The 19,248-nt window shown below is 42.0% G+C and overlaps 3 protein-coding genes across 12 annotated transcripts in view; 2 read left to right on the top strand and 1 right to left on the bottom strand.

The window, feature by feature from the left end:
• Positions 1-15,228, top strand: part of LOC105662725 (uncharacterized) — a 107,813-nt gene extending 92,585 nt beyond the window's left edge. For 3 of the 9 annotated variants that reach the window (XR_013038344.1, XR_013038339.1, XR_013038345.1), the window contains 2 exons: positions 5,700-6,798; positions 10,137-15,228. Coding sequence is in view for 2 of the 9 variants with exons in the window: in XM_076532389.1 (XP_076388504.1) it covers positions 5,700-6,071 (372 nt within the window). In the remaining 7 variants the exon portion in view is untranslated. Of the gene's footprint in view, positions 1-5,699; positions 8,998-10,136 lie in introns of those variants that run through there. The other 6 variants (XR_013038341.1, XM_076532390.1, XR_013038342.1 and 3 more) reach the window with 5 other exon arrangements.
• Atf-2 (Activating transcription factor-2) lies at positions 14,297-16,838 on the bottom strand. The gene is made up of 7 exons (XM_003704284.3): positions 16,450-16,838; positions 16,229-16,322; positions 15,999-16,144; positions 15,605-15,927; positions 15,317-15,533; positions 14,883-15,228; positions 14,297-14,822 (listed from the first exon to the last, which is right to left on the bottom strand). Exons 1-7 carry the CDS (start codon positions 16,498-16,500, stop codon positions 14,425-14,427), a joined length of 1,575 nt encoding a protein of 524 aa, XP_003704332.1. The 5' UTR covers positions 16,501-16,838; the 3' UTR covers positions 14,297-14,424.
• An 894-nt stretch (positions 16,839-17,732) lies between these two features.
• LOC100880682 (mitochondrial ribosomal protein L16) lies at positions 17,733-19,180 on the top strand. Of its 2 annotated transcripts, none has more exons than XM_012287440.2 (6): positions 17,733-18,074; positions 18,170-18,222; positions 18,278-18,435; positions 18,503-18,634; positions 18,723-18,833; positions 18,907-19,180. In XM_012287440.2, the coding sequence occupies exons 2-6, from the start codon at positions 18,198-18,200 to the stop codon at positions 19,120-19,122; spliced, it is 642 nt and encodes a 213-aa protein (XP_012142830.2). In that variant the 5' UTR covers positions 17,733-18,074; positions 18,170-18,197; the 3' UTR covers positions 19,123-19,180. The 2 variants fall into 2 exon arrangements, with proteins under 2 accessions (XP_012142830.2, XP_003704196.2); XM_003704148.3 differs by having other exon boundaries at positions 18,154-18,222.
• Positions 19,181-19,248: the final 68 nt, after the last annotated feature.

The following is a 19,248-nucleotide window of genomic DNA, read 5'->3' as shown; positions in this document are numbered from 1 at the left end:
CGTGAGCTGGATTTAGCGATGGTCGAGCAGGAGATTTCATTCTTGGATTTCCTTGCTGCTTGCTGGCGAAAATGGAGGTTCGAGGAACAATCGTGGGCGCGTGAGAACGAGAAACTTGAGCTTTCATTTCGGAATCTTTCTTTTCTTCGTCGTCTTGAACCTCGACGACAACCAACACGGTGGCAAAAGTTTTTCCCGCTCGCGATTCTCGAACTTGGAAAGAATTCTGTGGCTCGTTCTTTTCTCGCAATTACCCTCGAACAACGAAGAGAAAGATTCGAAGACCTTGGTTCCGATATCGCGAACCGATAGACGCTTATTTCTCTCTTCAACGGATAGCTCTCCTATTTCAAAATGTTCATAGGCATTCTACGAGTTTGTCTCCTAATAGCCTCTCGTTCCGTCTCGAATTATTTTTCGATCGAAGGGAAATTCGTGGCGGAAAAGAGGAGGGAAAATAAATGAAAGGACAAGCCCTTTGATAATAACGGTGCGTACAAGGTTATACTTAACGATGAAAAACCGGCGATACTCGTCGCGGATGAAAAAGAACCGTCCGTGTAACGGGAACATCGTCGAAAGGATTCTCGAAACGAGGAAAAAAGCAAGGAGAGAAATTTCATCCGCCTCTATGAGAAGCTGGAGTTTTCGAGTCGGCAGATGAACTTTGAAGGGCCTTGGGCTTGGATGGTGTGCACGAAGCCAGAGACGAGGCCGATTCTTCGTTGGCCGCGGTTTCCGCGCGCGATTCAACGAGGACGCCTCGACATCACAGCGAATTTTCGTACTTCCTCGGGAATTATGCTAATTACCGAGCTCGCTGTCGCGGCAACGGACCACCCCGAGTGCTTTCTTTCGACCGTTATAACGTTGTGTTTCGACCGAAGAGCACAGCGAGAACAGCTCGAGCCGAGTTAATCCGTCTGGACGGATAAAAACGATAAAAACGAACAGCCAGCTGGTTGGCGCGGTGTTGCTGCCCTGTCAGACACTGGCCATCGCGGGACTGATGACGAGCTGCTTCGGAACAGATCGATTTATTCGCTTTTCTATTAGTCGTTACCGACCAGACCTGTTCTGGACCAACGAGCGAAAATTTCATCGACCAGGCAACGCGAAACTATTCCGCTTCAAATTTTCATACGAATCGCGCTGCTACGGAACTCTGATTTATCGAATAAATATTTACGAATCATAACCATGGTTTGTGGTTCGTGAATAAGCGAAATAAAGATGGTCCATAAACGGTGAAAAAGCTTTGGTCACTTGCAGACGTATTGTATGTACACGATGGAATAGTGTACATTTCAATTGCGAAAAGTGTAAATAAAAAACTGTAAATTTTGAAATGTAGATAGACACACAGCATCGCTGCGCGGAACAATGTCGAAAATATTTATCGCGTTAGAATTACTTTTGGATCAAACGATCCGAGAAGCGGTGCAGCTTTCACCCTCCATCATCGTCATTGTAGCTGGGCTACCTTTTATCCCGCGATACCGTTATATTTTCGGATCGAATCCAACCCCGATGCGAGAACGCGTTTTTAATAGTGGAATACGTGTATGGATACTGTGAAAGCGTAAAGCGAATCGAAACGGAAATCTGTTTCTCGCAAATGAAGAGAATACGAGAGTAAATGGGAAAAAAAGCATTGTCGATAAGATCAAATTTCATGCTTTATACGAGGAGTAATAAAACACGATTCGGACTTTTCCGATGACAAATCCGGTAAAACGAACGAGCAATAAAAATCGTGATCATCCACCGCGCGTCGATTATGCAAAAATGCGAAAACGATGCTCGAATGGAAACAAACGGACGAAAACTGCGAGCGTGATTAACGCAATGATTAACGGATGATCTGGGAGCCGGTGTAACGGGATCGTCGTCGATAAGCATGTAAAATGTTGCTGGGCATCCGAAATAAATCGTCGACGCGACAACGGAAACGATATAATGGACTATAGGTTCAGTTAATGTTCGAACAAATTCGTAGTCCGTCGTCAAATAAATCACTCGTCGACGAAATAGCAGAAAATCGTAGCGCGTAAGAAACGAGTCCAATTCCAAGACCGTGAAAATGAGTCGTTTATCGGTGATCAAACATAGAGCCGGATGATAAGTAACGCTACGTTGTCGTCGTTTGATAAGTTCGATGAAGATAGCAGAGTAGCCGGTGATAACGAAGAACGACGTTTCTTATTAAAAAGTCGTCGTAGGAAAAAAATTGATTACAAGCGAGTCGCGGAGAGGTAGGTAGGGATCGATTTCTCTCGTTGGCGATGAATTAATCACCATCGAAAGGGCCTTTATCGTTCTCTGTTCTCCTTGGCGGAAAGCAACCCGATAAAAAGCCTCGATCTCTCAATAGAAATTTCAAAGTCCGCCAATAATTAACCGACGAGCTCCGCCTCCTCTTTCGCGTAGCTCTCGTTTTCAGCGTCGCGTCTCTATCGCAAATCACACGCCGTCGAACGTGTCCCGAATCTAGTCCTTAATGAATCATAATTTCCCGATCTGCTAGCTCTCTTCCCCTACCCTTTTTCTTCTCTTTTTTTCCTTTTATATTTTTCCTCTCGTACTCTCGTCGAGGAGCGGCTGAAAACGAGAGGTGCACGGAACGAGCGCACAAAAGTACCTACCACCCCAGCTACGGGGTTCGAGGCAGGAAAAAAAGTCGTGGGAAACCGGTGGAAAGTGGGTGGACCTGGTTCGCAAATGCGATATCTTGCTAACGAGCCAGTAATGTGCGGCGGGCCGCGCCAATAATTTCAATTTACCGGTGTCGAAGGTGGCGCGCAACCTCTACCCACCGCCTAGGGAGCGCCACTGAAAGGGCTGCATTACGCGTTGCTGGAAAATGCTTTCATTTTTTTTATTTTTCCTTTTCCTTTTTTTCCTCTCGAATCCCTTCGTTTCTGCAAAGTTGTTCAATTTCTTCCACCTGCTGTTTCCCCTGAATTTTACTTTCAACCAAAAGAGATTAGTAACAGGGAATCTAGTACTCTAAACGCTCGACAGATCGCGAACGATAAAAATCCGTACACGCGTGTACGCTTTTCTTCTCTCGGTTTTTCGCTTCTCCCGCTTTTCCTCCATCCCTTAATACTTAACGTCGGGTTAAAGGAATTTGTAACAGTGGATTTAGTACTCCTCCTCCTCCTCCTCCGTAGTTCCACAGTTTCCGTGGCCGTTAATAGCGTCCTAAATATTTGCTCGAAAATCCCAAAAGGATACGGTCGGTGGATGCGCGTCGATACTCGGTTACCCTATCAGTGGTCGAGTTAATCTCGTGTGCAGTAACTATGACCAAATAAGATAGATCGGATGTTTCAATTAGCAGTTAGCGAGACTCGATGTATCCGGGATGCAAGATGCACGACGTTGTTGGGGCTCCGAAACGAGCGGATCGAAAATCCAGCGCGATACGAACCGATGAATGGGGATAATCAGGTTACCAGGAACACTGAAATTAAAACGAGCATACCCGGTTCAAAAATAACAGCGGCGCGTTCACTCGGTTTACCTAGGTATTCGTCCTCTATAAAATTATATTCGAACGCGATCGCTCCCATAAAATCATCGTCGAGCCGTGCAAACTTCTCTCTCTTCTTCTCTATAAATAAACCACTGCCACCGAAATCCACTTAACACGGCTAACTATAGATGCATTTAATAGAACGACGATATCTTTCCGTCGGAATAGCCCGTGTCGCGTTCTATGCCCCGATATATCATCCCCAGGATTTCCTTAGTCGTCCCGAGGGCACGGTTTCCACTTTTTACCCGAATTTCGAACGTTCCTCGTCGACACCGACCGCCTCATTAAGAAGTGACGTATCGACCTGGGAAATCGACATTATTCTCCATGGTTCTTGCTGTAATCAGTGCGTGGTGGTATCGCGGGACCGAATCTGCGCGTCGTTACCCTGCAAAATCCCATGCAACCCATGGGACCTTGTCGATCTTTGCTACTCGAGGGGTTGAGAGATTGAATTTGTTGTCGTTTGGGGTACGCTGTATCTTTGGCTTCCTCCTACAGAAAATACGTGTCGGAAGAACACCCTAATATTCTAACGTTTAGACCGTAAATGTTCTCGCTCACCGTGATAAAGTATCTAAACTTTTTCCTCGCATATTAAAGAAAGAGATTCGAGACTCGACGTATAGATCGTGTCAGAAATATCGAAAATATATATTTGGCCGAGTTCGAAACGGACTCGTAGCGCGCCCTCGAGTGGCGAATAAAAAGATTAGCAAGTTTCCCGGTTTGCTCGAGTAGCCTAGTCATGCCAATGTCCCCGGAGGTTGACCGTATCGGTCGCCATAAATAGAAAACGATGGATCGAGGGTGTTCACGGTGAACAAGGGATGCGAACCATCACCTACGCGTCTGTTCTGACGAGTTCGATCGTTTTTCTCGTCTCTCCTGGAAAGCTACGTTCGTTCGAGAAAACGAAAACGGACGAGCCGAACATAGGGCGCGAGGAAATAGACAGAGGGCTATATAAACGTGGCAGGGTAAAATACTAGCCGTGGTGTGCATATGGGGCTCGAGGTTTAACCTTGACCCTCGTGGAACCCGAAACTCACCACGCCCTGGAGATATACCACCCTCTTCCCTTTAGTTTTTCCTGAAGGTTGCTTTGATTTATCGTAGGCCTTCTCTCCAGTTTCTTAACGCATTCGTTTCTCGAAAGGGAACGCCATAAACATTCAAGATTTTACGGTACATTTTTCGTCCGTAATTCGTTGGCGATAAATAGGATGGCGAACTTGCATCGCTCGAAACGAAAGAGCGAACGACACCGAAACGGTGGATGTTGTAGGCAAGAAAAAGAATTACAAAGCGGTTGGAAGATGCGACATCGAAAGTTAAATAATTACGTTTCCAGTTACCCTCGGCTGAAACGCAGAATAGGTTAATTAAAGTGAGCAGCGCGTTACACGAGCGTACACATATACGCGATATTCACGATCCGCTGAAACATTATGCAAACGCGGTTAATAACGATCGTTTGTTTTTCCTGTTTTCCTCGGCTTTTCTGTTCGCGCCAATCTCCAACGATCGCTCACCCTTTCGCATCCATTCTTTCTCTCTCGTCTTTCGAAACCTATACACGGAAGATTAAAAGCGTTTCATTTTCATTCGCCAGTGTTACAACGAGCGGCGAGTAGTCGAGCTTTTACATTATCCAGCCAGAAAATTCCAGCCTTATCTCCGTCCACGGTGATGTTCTCATTCTTTTCCTCTCTCCCTCTCTTTCTCTCTGTCCCGGTGCTTCTGCTGTTCTTCCATTCTTCCGGTCCCCTGGCGACGAGTATTCACCGCGCTCTTGCAAATTTTCAATCGCATCAGTCATCGCGGCCGGTTTTGAATCGTTTCGAGCATTATCTGCATCTCGAAAAAGGTTCAAAGCACCGCTGCCAGATTCTGTCTTTTCAATTCGAATCCGTGTATATCGCGTATCAACGCTGGTATTCTTTTTCGAACGCTTACGGAACGTTGTACAGTGTATACTCTTTGAATACTCGTTCGTTTTTGTCTCCGTGTTTCGCTGTTTCGCGTCTCTTTGCGTGCGGTGGTAGATACGGGAGTCAAAGGAAATCTCGTTCGAGATTCTACGCATAATCTTTCCGAACGCGTTCGATTCGCGAGTTATTTATCGATGCCGTTTGTCTCGTATGTTTCGCAGATCCAGAAAACAGCTGACCCGAGAGCGAAGGTTACCAGCCATGGAATATTATTAGTACGCCGCTTACGGAACGGCAGGCCAGCTATGGGTCCACTGAAAACAAGCTGCAACGAGACACAGGCACACTCGGCAGTAGTACTTGGAAATCGGCCTTTGTGCGAACACGTGCGAACCCATGGACGACCGTGTTTCCTTCTCGAACGGGCCTCCTTCTTTCCTCCTGCACGACCACGAAAGGAACGCGTGGAAATGCCCGGCGGACGAGCGGAAAAACTTTCAAGGGGAGCCAGCTTTTTCCGCGAACGTTTGACGCGCGAAGGCCTTCCTGTTGCTTCCTTTATTGGACCATCGCATCGGGACGGTTTCATTTAATCGCTGCCAAGCCATGACGCAGGATTTTCAACGTACCGTGTAACGTACTCGAAGTACGTAACGATTGTGCGCGCGTATAATTAACCGTGCATTAAAAGCATTTGCATCAGAGGCGGATATATCGGTCGATCTCGTTGGATCGTTGTCCGTGAAGGCGAACGTCGACGCGTTAAAGTATCAATTTCCACTGGACATCGTTCGAAGGAAAGGATTCGGCGGAAAATTCGAGTGCTCTGTCGATGCAAATGGATTAAGATCGTCGAAAGATTTAAGAAACAACGAAAGATCGTCCAATTAACTTTTCGCTTTTAATTGAATCTTATATTCCCTTTCTCGCTCGGTTCGCCCAGTTTCGTCGGGGTTCTCTCCAGTTAATCGTAAAAGTCAAAAGTTTGCTCGAGTAGCTTCGACAAAGGTAATTGAAATCTCGAGTACGCGAGACGATTAATTGCGGCAGAGACGACGAGCGGAACATTTCGGCGCTCGGTCGGTTTCTTCGACAGCTTGCAAATTGCCGCGTCGAGTGGCACCGCGAATATCGTGTAAACGGGGACTGTTGGCGAATGCTCGTCGAGACACGGGGTATTCTTTCAAATTTTTCAGACAATTCGTTCCCTGCTGGATGAGAAGGTCTGCGGTGGAGAAGAAGGAAGAAGGAGAAACGGACGAAGGAGAAGAAGAAGTTGAAGAAGAAGAAGAAGCAATTCCTTCGGACGTCGAGACGAAGGTACCCAGGTATTCTTTTTAAGGCGGAACACTTTACTGCTGCTCGTTCCACGCTGGTAATGGAGAATCCCCCAGCCGCCCTGAGGAATTAATTCGGGGCTAACGCCGAGACACTCCCCGATATCGAGTCACTTTGCTCCCACGAAGCGGTGTTAGTATCTCGCTCGCCACCCTCTCGGTTAACTTTTCACCGTACTCTTCTGGCCACTTGGACCCTGAACCGACTTCTTTTTGTCCCGTTCACTGGAACGATTTCTAATTTACCCTCTAATTTGCCCGTAATCCCCGAATCCGTTTCACTAGGTCATTTACCAAAAAAAAACAGCACAACTTACCGGTACTTCGTATTTCGCGTTGTTCGCGTTTTTGGCCACGATTTTCGCCATCAATTGTATCTTTAAGCGGTCACGCTCTCCATTGCCGGGAATCGTAATTTCCAAGATAAACAACAAACTCTTGGCGACGTTCCACGCGAATTAAGAGGCGCTCGGAATTGCGGAGCTTTTAATTAGCCTGAAAAAAAGAATGATGGGGAAGTGGCGGCCTAAATTTGCGGTTAAAACTCGCCGCGTTCGAGTATACCGAACGACGCGCGATTCGAAACTGTTTGTCGCGTAAGAAACGATATCGGAGTACGAAGTAGCGACCGAATGGAGCGAGACGTACGTTTTTAACCGACTTCGAAAAAGGAGGAGGTTACTCAATTCGATCAGTATATTTTTTTTTTTTTTTTTTTTTTTTTTTTTATTATTATTTTTATTTTCTATGTGTGCCCGCCTATTACGCCTAGCTGGATGCACCGATCGGAACGAAACCTTTTGCATCTGGTAGGTTCTGACTCCCCATTGGTACCATTATCAAAAAATTTTTCATTTTTCAATTGCAAAGTGTTGTTATTGCAAAAAAACCGGCAACTTTTGAAATAAACTTTTCTCGATTTTAGTGCGCTTTTAATATCTTATCACGGACATGATTCTGAACAATTTTGTTCATATAAAAATTTCGCGGAAAGCTTTAGTTTTCGAGATATTAGCGAAAAATTGTTGAAAAGTTTTGAAATCAACTTTGGACGATTTTAATGTCCTTTTAATATGTTATCAGGGGCACGATTCTGAACAACTTTTTCCTTATCCGCAATTAAGGGGAAGCTTTAGTTTTCGAGTTATTAGCGAAAAACTATTGTTACTAATACAGTATTCACTCCGTAAATGTTACTTTTGCCGGTCTCGATTGTACATTTACGGTAGAGGTCCTACATTCTTTGTGGTGTGCCGAACGTAGAAAGAGACAGCCATGCAAAAGACAAAGAGGGATAGAGTTTCGAGCGTTCGGCAAACATGAAGGACTCGTGCGTGTTCTGTCTTAAATTTAAAAATTAAAATTCTTTATTTTTGGTTTTTCGTCAATGAAACTTTTACCATCGTATTTGTCTCGTTTTTCTGATTAAAATGACACCAAACACGATACGATTACGATCGTAATTACTTATGTAACAAGCCATAAAAGTTTGGGATGTAACATTTACGGTAGAGGTGCGAATTCCTTCTAAAGGCTTGCTATACAAGTAATTATGATTTTAATTATACCGTGTTTGGTACCATTTTAATCAGAAAAACGAGACGAATACGATAATCAAAGCTTCATTGATGAAACTCCAAAAATAAAGAATTTTGATTTTTGAATTTAAAAGGCAGAAGACGCACGAGTGTTTCATATTTGCCGAACGCGTCAATCTTCTGCTTTTCTTTCTTTTCCATTCGCCGTCCTCTTTTACGTTAAAAACTTTAATCACTCGTTACACACACATATGTTAACGTAATTATATCATGTTTGGTGTCATTTTAATCAGGAAATCTAGACAAATACAACGGTAATAGTTTCATGAAAATAGTAAGAAATAAGAAAGTTACAATCTTTTCCTTTGCTTGCATTAGTATGTGTCTCACCGATATTCGATTCTCGTCGTTTCGGCGACCGATCGTGTTTCATTCTTGACTGATTTCGAGGGGGATCCCCCAGTAGTGGGGATACAATTTTAACATTTACGGTAGAGATCTTTTTAACATTTACGGAGTGAATACTGTATATTGAATTCTACGTATGCCTCCGTGCCTCTGGTGGTGTATGAGTCAACATGCAATCGCCGATTTTATTTACCAATTTTACAACAATTAATAAAAAAAAAAAATTGAAAAACGAATATCCATGTTGTCTTTTACTTAATTATGTTCATGGCATTTACGCGGACAAAAAAAAAGCCCGGAAGAACTGTCTCACAGTATTCTATAAAATTCTCCCCATTCCACTAAAAAGCGTGAAATAAAATAATTTTAAGAAAAAAAATACACCGACTTCGAAATGCACTAAAAAGTATAAAATAATTTCTATTTCATTCAATCATACAATTACGTCACAGATATGAATGAAACCTATTTACTCGTTAGGTAGTGTATTAAATACATTTCAACCTTTTCGGAGGCGGCGCAAAATTAAAAATACCTCAGTAAACGTTGTTGCCAATAATCAGTTGATTGTGGTATGGCGTATTGGAAATTAATAAATCCTGAGAAAGAATATGATTCATTATAGATATATCTGGGACTATACGTAAATGTAACGACTGCATCTTCATTTCGTAACGTTTCTGATATAAATGAAATTGAATCGACTTCTTTCGCGTGTGGAAGCCATGGATCTAAGAACCTATAAACGGAGCCCACGACGCGGGAATTACCAAATTTGCGGCAGATCGGCTCTATCTTTATAGAATATGCGGCGATCGAGTCTTTCCGTCGCATACTCTATGAATCTAGATAGACCATAGTTCCATTCTATACGCACTAACACCTACTTCGCGGCGTGCTGTCGAGTTATATATATAGAAAAAAAATAGCTATACAAGCTTTGCCTATGTTCGGCTGTCCAAAGGTTGACATGTTCAAGAAAATCTTTTAATTTTGCGCCGCCTCCGAAAAGGTTGAAATGTATTTAATACACTACCTAACGAGTAAATAGGTTTCATTCATATCTGTGACGTAATTGTATGATTGAATGAAATAGAAATTATTTTATACTTTTTAGTGCATTTCGAAGTCGGTGTATTTTTTTTCTTAAAATTATTTTATTTACGAAATTCTTGGCACCGTTCCTACCACCCCGTCCCTCCAAAGATCCTTCCAATCCGTTATCCGCTTCGAGAACGTTTGCATAGCAAAATATAATACAGGTAACGAACAATTTCATTGATCGTACGCTCGAAAAATGACTTTTATCTCGGTAGTTAAAACCGCGCGCTGTTTAACGATCCATGTTTCCCAAAGCGTGTTTTTCTCCCTCTAGAGACGACGCGGGAGCGTGCGGAGCAGCGAAATCGAAAAGCGGCAGCGGCATCGGCATCGTGGCCCAGGGTGTCGTCTCCTAGAGCATCTTTAGGCACAGCAGACGCACGAAGCGCGCGCAAAAGAGACGAACGAGAGAGGACGAGGGCGTCCAGTGGTCGCTACGAGCGAGAGAGAAAGAGGGGAAGAAACGGCGCGGCGTGGAGCGACCACCGGGAAAGAGAGGGAAATTCAAAGATGGCGCCACGCGTGTAATCGCGAGAGAGAGGGGTGCGAACGTGCGACGAAGACGAGGATTCTTCCCCTCTCGCTTCGAGCGCGAGCGGCCGAACCGAAACGTCCGAATCCGATCGTCGAATGGCTCAGTAGTGCGCGAGACACATTTCGCGTAGCGTGTTTCGCCGAAAAGTCGGTGTTTGCCGATGATTCACGAACGTTGCGACGAAACCGTCAGAGGATACGCGGCGGACCAATCCCTGGTTCCGTTACATCAGCATCCGACTCCGTGGGTTCTCGACGATTGGTTCTCGTCGCGATGCGTTCGTTCATGTTTCGTCCGTCGTCGTCGTCGTCTCGAGTGCCGTTGGCTGGCTCGTGTATCCTTCTGACTTTCCTTCGACCGGTACGACGCGCGATCTAGTGTGCGTAATCGTGTGCTTCCTAGGCGAAAGGTTTTCGAGAGAATGTACCGGGACGCGACGTGCCCCGCGAAGCGACCGATCAACATCCCGCGAGAGAAAGAAAGACGGGGAGAAGGAGAGAAGACACGTAGGGTATTTTGGACGCAGATCGATCAGTCGCAGCCGCTCTCCGGTTCGCGCCATGTGACCGGTCAAAGACCAGTCTGTCCGGGATTGGAGGTTAGAAAGAAAGATTTGTAGAGGGACAGTGTCAGTAGCGCGCGAGCAGCGATCGTAGAGTGGTCTGGTCGGGTGTCGCGAGGAGTGCGTTCTTCGACGTGTCGCGCGTATGGCGGGTTTGAAGCTCGGTCAAGAGGGGAAAGAGAGACTCGAGTGCCGCGAATGTCGTTCTCTGGGGTCAGATGTAAAAATAAAAGGAAGCAGACGTGTCTCAAGGCTATCGGACCGCATATTGTCTCGGCCAGTAGCGTAAAATCACGCGGTCGTCTCCCTGCTTATCGTTTCTTCCCGTGTTGTCTAATGTCTGTGCGCGCGCGCCCTTCTGTTTCTCCTCCGTAAACGCGATGCGCTCTACCGACAATAACGTAACGCTGATTTAAGGAAAAAGATGAGAAATTACGCGGACGTTGCTTCGTACGATTCCTCGATAACGTCGACGCGACCGTACGCCACGCTGGTTCGTTATCGTGAACGCTTAAAACCGTCGTGTCTATTTTTACGGCGTGTCGATACAACGAACCGCTTAATTGCTTCGTTGATAAATCTTGCCGGACGCGGTGGACCTGTAATCGGTCAACTTTTTCCTTAGTTTTTTGGTACGCTTTCCTAATACCGCTTCACGGAGTTGCTTTTGTTTCACCGTTTGAAACAAAAGAACGCTGCGACTGTTGCGAATTAAACAAAAGAAATCGTACAAGCGTAAAATTCCATAGAATAAATCCGAGTTTCTATATTTTCCTTCGACGCGTAATTAGAATTTTATCGAACGATCGTAAAAGGTTAACACTTACGTGCTCTACGTTTTTTAAGCGCAGCATAGTATTTACCGTTTTTACAAGAAAATTACAGTCTCGTTTTCCGTAAACTTTGTAGCACGTGCGTGTCGCAGTTAACCACGTGTTTACATTGCGGCTGATCGTTCCGAGCCTTGTTCGATCTTGAGTCTATTCCTCGTTGATGAATCTGTAAACGGTTCAATCTGTATCATTTTGTATCTACCGTGTGTTTGCAACGAGTCGAAAACGATTTATTTAACGTCGTTCTCTGATGGAAGTGGAAAGTCCCCGTCCGTAAGAAGAATATAAGCCGAAAATTAATCCAAAGATTATAAGGCTGCGCGTATTAATTATAAAACAGTCCTGGAACGTTGGGAGATCGAGAAGCCTTCAGCAATTGTACATCGTATTCGTCTACGATAGATAACGTGTACTTATCTAGGAAACCGAGATTCGCCTACAAAAACTTGAGCTATTTCAGATTAATTCGAGTCGTTTTGAAACAGTTGCGTGGAGATTGATACGACATTGTTGAAACGTTTCTACGAGGCAAGATGTACAAAGCGTGTCCAGCGTACTACGTAATCGGAAATACTTTCATGTTCGCAGTTTAAAACCGTTCAAATCAGCGAGAAAATTGAAGCCCGACGAAGTGAATAAAGTGGATCACGTTCGACTACTGATTTCTGAATTCACTGCCGTTGCAAAGCAACAACGTCATTGAAATCGATATCAATTAAGCCACGCTGATCGTACACGTTGGAAACCCCATAAAGGGTAACCCCGTTAACGCCTTGACTGTCGCGAGGGTCACCGGTGACAGGTGCCACAAATTTAATATTGCAAATTTAATTGAACGATAAAAAGTGGAGAAAGAATTTGGAACATTGCACCGTATTCTGGCAGCCAGCGCGTTATCGCCCCAACATTAAACGAGCTTAATCCTTAGGAACGAATTCAAAGTCTGCGAATACCTTTGGTAATACTTTAGTAACGTAAGCACGAAATTCGTGAGGGTCCGTTTCACGATTGTTATCTGGAAGGATTCCAATACTTTTTAAGAATTAAACGCCGCGTTCGCGCATCTCTTGTAAGCATCCAAGACGAAAAGCTAACGAGTCTGGACCAAGGTTAGAAGATAGCGCGTGTTGTATAATAGCCACACGAGCTTGATTCAGGGCCGTGTAAAGTCGGGAACACGCGAGGGGCGACACGGTCTATTTTTATCCATAGCTTGGATACGGAAAATGTAAAAGCGTGAAGATTCCAAGGATAGCAGAATGTCGTTGGACTGACAATTAAACAGACCTGAATGCTGTTTTTAAGCAAGGTCCTGAATTATTGTTCCGTTTGAAACAATTAGGACCAACCAATTGTAGTAAATACCATTAATCAACGAAATTGTATCTAAGCTCGTGATCCACCAATTGTTTCGAACAATGATGCGTACCTATTCTTGCGTCTTGTATGCAGCCTCTATTACGTTGCAAGAATTATTGTTAACAACATCGTAGGGCATTGATCGGTTTTCTAAAGGGTACCGTATTCCCGAGTTTACCGACGCGTCTCGTTAACAAAGCGATTCGTTTCGTATCTCGTATTGTCATTCCACGTTGAGTTTCATTTGTAAATGGCACGGGAAACGCAAACGAGATCACCGGCTATTTTCCATAAACTACATTGCCAGTCGGTTGGAAATGAAAAGAAGTCTTTAACCTACGCGATGCGTGGATTTATCGAAATGGCTTATCGATATAGGAAAGCCGTTGGTATTTACAGAGTAACAGATAATTCGGGTTACGTTTCGCTTGATCCGTTGTATTCTAACCGTTGAGTCACTATCATGAGTCAAAGGGACAGAAATCTTGTTTGTCGAAGAGCAAAGGTTCTTCTGAATCGCGCTTTACTCGATATCTCTTCTACCGGTTGTGTCCCGAAGCGCTGCTGTTGTTGCAGACTCACTGACAAAATATAAGAGATTACCAGTGCTAACTCGGCACATTCTGTGTAATCGGGGTAAACATAAATTTCTTCGGCGATTAGATAAAGTAACGCGATAAAATGCATTCCATTCAATATTGAAAGGAACGGTCAATTACTCTTCCTCTATCAATACCGTCATTCATGGTAACGGAAAGGAAAGAGAAGATGCAACTGGAGGGTAGATAGAAATGTTTTCTCTTTTTACTCGTTTTAGGATCGATGGAAAACATGTACCAAAGAACGGGTCAAGTTTTTGGTAGTCTCGTAGAGGAGATTTCGTGCCCAAAGCCCCTTATCATTCTCCTGTCCGGTGTAGAATTTTTAGACGACTGGACGGAGAACTGATAAGGGCCGGAGGGTCACAGAATCATCGTGGGATTTGGCATACCGCTAGACGCAAATTCAAGATCATGGAACTTTGTCGATAGAATATACTATAATCGTATTTTATAGCTCTTTGTAATAATTTAATAACTTCAATAAAATTTAGAAATGTACCGTTGCTTCTGTAAATAAAAAGGAAAGAATAAATGGAGACACTATTACAAAATACGTTCTTTTATTTTAATAAATAAATAGTTAAAGATTTTCTTCACGGATACGCGCGTGCAGCAACGATTAATTTTTGTCTTTTTCACAGTTGAGCAAATTTTTTTAAACGTAAATATATTTACGTCGTATTGATTTTTGATACGTTTTGTTCCAACTCGTAATTAGGATTTATTTGAATGATTTGCCTAGAGTTATCGATCTTTCTAGGCGTATTTTGAACTATTAAAATCTGCTTCGTTTCTTCCTTTTCCAATAGCTGTCCTACTCCCATAATCTTGAGCGCGGGTACTGTCTTAATTAATGCTCCATTGGGAACCGACAGGTTTGTATTGCAATCTATTTTGGGAAAAATTACGGGATTCTTCGAGGGTGCCATAGACATTTTCTTCTTTGGCATGATAGGCATTTCGGAAGAAAGAGGCGCTGCTCGTTTCATCGCAGTGCCTACTGTAACCGGGTTAGATACCGTATCCGAGTTCAACGGTATTATTTTAGGACCGAGTATTATACTGTTTCCTGTAAGATACATCGTTTAAAGTATAAGAGATAAATAACATTTTTTATCGGTCGCATTACCTTTTTGCATCGCCTTGGTAACGGGACAATCTTTGTGAGCCAACAAGAGCGTTTTCAATTTGGCCACTTCTGAACGTAAAACCTTTATTTCCATTTGCAACGCCGTATTAGTCTCATTCACGTTCGCGACTGTCCTCTCGAGGTGATGTATCCACGCTTTCCGTTTTGCTCTTGCTCGCATAGAACTTGCACGATTACGTTCAAGAATCTCTTTCTTCTTCGCTTGGTCTTCTACCGTTTTGCTTCGATTCTCTTTCTTCGAACCGTTTAACTCGTTCTTTTCAAAATTGTTACTCGACTTCAAATTTTGCAACTCCGTATTTTTGGTCAGAGTTTGTTTCAATTTCTAGAAGAATAAATGGAACATGAATTTATATCGAATCGAACGAAGTTATATTTCAACTAAAAATATTTGCGTCCATACAATAAAATACCATTTTTGCTAAAGTTAGCGTAGAAACCGTGGATTTCTTAGACTCTACTTTTGTAGCGCATTGTAAAGGAGGTTCCGTCTTTATAACGACCATTTGCTGTTTCAACGATTGAACGTTATTCGTGTGAAGCGAGTCGTAAACCGGACTAGCCGATAATTGCATTAATTTTCCATCGGATGTTTTTAATAGTAGCTGCACTTCTTCGCCATTTATTGACCTGCACGAAAATATATTTCACGTTTATCGATTCGCTTACGATACACTCGAAAAGCGTTATAACTTACTTACAAGTGTGGACTTTGTTCTTGTAAAAGTTTTGGCAATACCGGTGCGTGTGCAACTTGGTCAATTATACTTTCTGTTAATGTTACGCTTCTGTCGACCGTTAGTTTACTTTTCATTAAATTCCGATCCTCCGTTTCTGTAAGTTTTACATTAGTACAAACCTCAGAATCGATTGACGATTTTACGGTCGTACTTTTATCGGTAACCGAAATACTGTTACATTCTTGTACGGTACTTTCGGATAGCATTTGATTGCTTGTAGATAATACATCGGCTATGTGAGGAAATATATGAGGTGTGTGCAATGTATCATCTGTAATTCCAGCCTAGAAGGATATTTATAAGGTACAATGATTTTTAAGAAACAGTTTAGTTATTAAAGTAATCAATGCTGTACCTCTGGCACTGTAAGAGTACCAGTATTCCCTGATTCTACAGCTCTTCTAAATGTTTCTTCAAAGGGGTTTACATTCTGCAAATCTTGAAACAGCCCAACCTCTTCACAATTCCTGATGAAACGGGTTGGTGTTGGTGTTTGGTCAGCTAAATATTTTAGAAGAAGGTTTTTAGCTTACTCTTCATTCAGTCTAAGTAGAATTATTAAATATTTTATGACATAAATCTTACCGACAAAACCTCCATTCTTTGAACTATTTCCCAGATTTAACATCATGTCATGTTTCTTTTTGTGTACCGTTAACTGATCTTCATTTGTGAAACTCTATTACAATTAGTAAAAATCAGTTAAATTTCACGTGTAAGTAGTCACTTAAGTTACATTTGTTTAAAAAAACAAATTTCTGAAACAACTGACATAAAAGACTAACTGACAAGAAATGTGTACGTACCATGTTGCAGCCAGATGAAGAACAGGCAAACATTTTTTCATTGTTTGCCATTGTTAATTATCGTTACTGCAAATGTTATAATGCTAGTTCACAGGTGGTTCAATGTAAAATGAAAACAAAACTGAAAGTCTTTGCTGAATAGCTCGATAAGTCGAAATCCGATATTCTGTAAGAGTTCCCCTTGTCGATGATGCATTTTACACTTAAGAATTATTTGTTAAACACTTCTAAACTGTCTAACGATAAATAAGTGCAGTAAATATGACCCACGAAAGGTTTCGTCTATGGACTTTTGTCACTTCGCTTGGAGTCAGCTCAAATCAGCTGTTCGTATGGTTAAATCACTAAGAAAGTACAGCATAGACAAATTACTGTACAGAAAATTGTGCCACGATCTGAAATATCGACGTTGTTCAGAATGCGGCGAAAGTCGATAAGACAGAGAACCTGTTCATATAGTAGTTAAGATGAAGTCGTTAGAATTAAACAGAGATTCATCACAATGGACTGGTGTTCTTAGACTAAAAAAATTAATAAAGAACTACGACTGAATAAATGATGTTTCCACATAAATTGTCAACAAAGTGGAAGAACTTGAATAGACAATTAAAACCTTGCGTATTACCCACGTATTTCTGTAATTACGCGACTGAAATTGGGTCTACTTTATTGATATTTTAAAAAGCGCGCCAAAACTAAATCTGGTATATGTGGCGCCGCCTAGCGTGAAGTTCCAAAATGAGCTTTTTGGTTTTGCCACCAGGGGCGCAAAATTTATTCCTAATTATAGTTTGCATGTTTGCCACCAGAGGGCGCAGCAGTCTAAAAATGACGCCTTTTCTCGTAAATCAGAGCTGGTGCAAAAGCATTTTCCGACGTTAATATGATATTACGTTGATATTAACGTATATAATATTATTATTAATATTAACGTTAGGTAATATTATCGTTCCGTTTCTGTCTGCGGTAACATTTTTCTAGGGCGATTGCGCCACCTGGTGTCGAACATGTGAACTATAGTTAGGACAGAATTTTGCGCACCCTGGTGGCAAAACCAAAAAGCTCATTTTGGAACTTCACGCTAGGCGGCGCCACATATACCAGATTTAGTTTTGGCGCGCTTTTTAAAATATCAATAAAGTAGACCCAATTTCAGTCGCGCATTTGTACAAATAAATAAGTTTTTCGCTTTGTTGAAAATTTATCGATAATGAGTGCAACAGTATATATGAAAATTGTGGTCATATAATTCGAAAAATTATAATGTAGAGAATCGGAACTCTAATTTGATATAGTACTGTGTGGTACCACTATCGCTGTTTGCCAAAGGCCGTTCGTAGATCACTATTTTTTGTTCGTAAATAAAATGTGCATATGCATTTAATAAAGTAACGTTACTGAATGTAAATTATATACTAAGTGTTTAAGTAAAATTTTGGATCGTTGTTATCTCATGACTGCAGTACGCGTGAACTTTCGCGTTGTTAGGTTACAAACATAACCTCCGTACTAGCTATAAATATTACGAATAAAATTAAGTACGTAACTGTTGTCAAAGAAAGCGTTTATTAAGTAGTTCTAAGAGATGCAAGCATACGGAAATATTATGAAGCGACTGTTGTCGCGTAAGTATAAATACTAATATTTTATTTTCCTGCGTCTTTTGGATGATAATTGTTTCAATTAGCCTGTGATATTTTGCAGCATATTCTTCCTTTAGATTAATTCCAACAGCTGGAGTGAAGTCCATGACAGTACCAACTCCTTTAAAAGGTATGAAAATTTAAAATCTAAGTATATAACAATGAACCTAACCATGATTTCGTAGATATCGAATTTCCTGAACGTGTAAAGCTTAGGATTGTTAACAAAGTACCACAATATCCACCTGGAACACGACCTTTTAAAATGCAGAAGAAATTGAGACTGATGCGTGGTCCTGAATTGAAACACAATACATTATTGCATAAACAATATGGAGTAATGGTAAGGCAACAAATGTGAGAGATAACTGTATTTTCATAGTTGGAGTATATATGGATTTAATTTTTAGGCAACAGGAGGAGGTAGACTGAAATATAGTAATTTTGAAATGATACGTTTTATGTTAATCAGAAATATAGATTATAATGTAGCATTTGCAATCTGGAGAGTTCCAGATCCTTGGCAGCCAATAACCAAGAAGGTTTTTATAAACATTTATCTATTAAAAATTTCACGCGCGATACCAGCTAATGTTTAAAACACTGTTATAAAAAATCTGTACAATATAGAGTCCCGGATCGCGTATGGGAGCGGGTAAAGGGGCTATCGATCATTATGTCACCCCGGTAAAGGCAGGACAGATTATATTCGAGGTCGGAGGAAATATTGAATTTTTCGAGGTATTTAATAAAATTCGTAATTAAAATTTTGTTCGTTCGTGCAATGACTTAAACAATGTACAATACTCAAAAGGTGAAATACGTTTTACACAATATCGCGTCGAGGCTGCCATTCACCGCCATGGTAGTTTCTCAAGAAAAACTGGAAAAAATGGCAGAGGAAAAGAAACGAATAGAGGAAGAAAATCTGAATCCTTATACGTGGAAGTACATCATTCAAAATGATTTGCTAAGTTCGCAAAAATGGATTTCAAAATACGACAGGCGATGGTACAACGAATATCTTTAATGATAACCCGTACGAACTTGTAAGAATTTATGAATAAACAATGAAAATGCTAAAAAAATGATCTGTAGTTTATTGCATGTACCTTAAAAGTATTTGTGCACCGAGGAAACGTAACGAATAAGTTGC

Source organism: Megachile rotundata, chromosome 6 (genome assembly GCF_050947335.1).
Source record: "Megachile rotundata isolate GNS110a chromosome 6, iyMegRotu1, whole genome shotgun sequence".
Lineage (NCBI taxonomy): Eukaryota > Metazoa > Arthropoda > Insecta > Hymenoptera > Megachilidae > Megachile > Megachile rotundata.
Note: the sequence above shows the minus strand (reverse complement) of the source record. Positions and strands in the feature narration are given on the sequence as shown.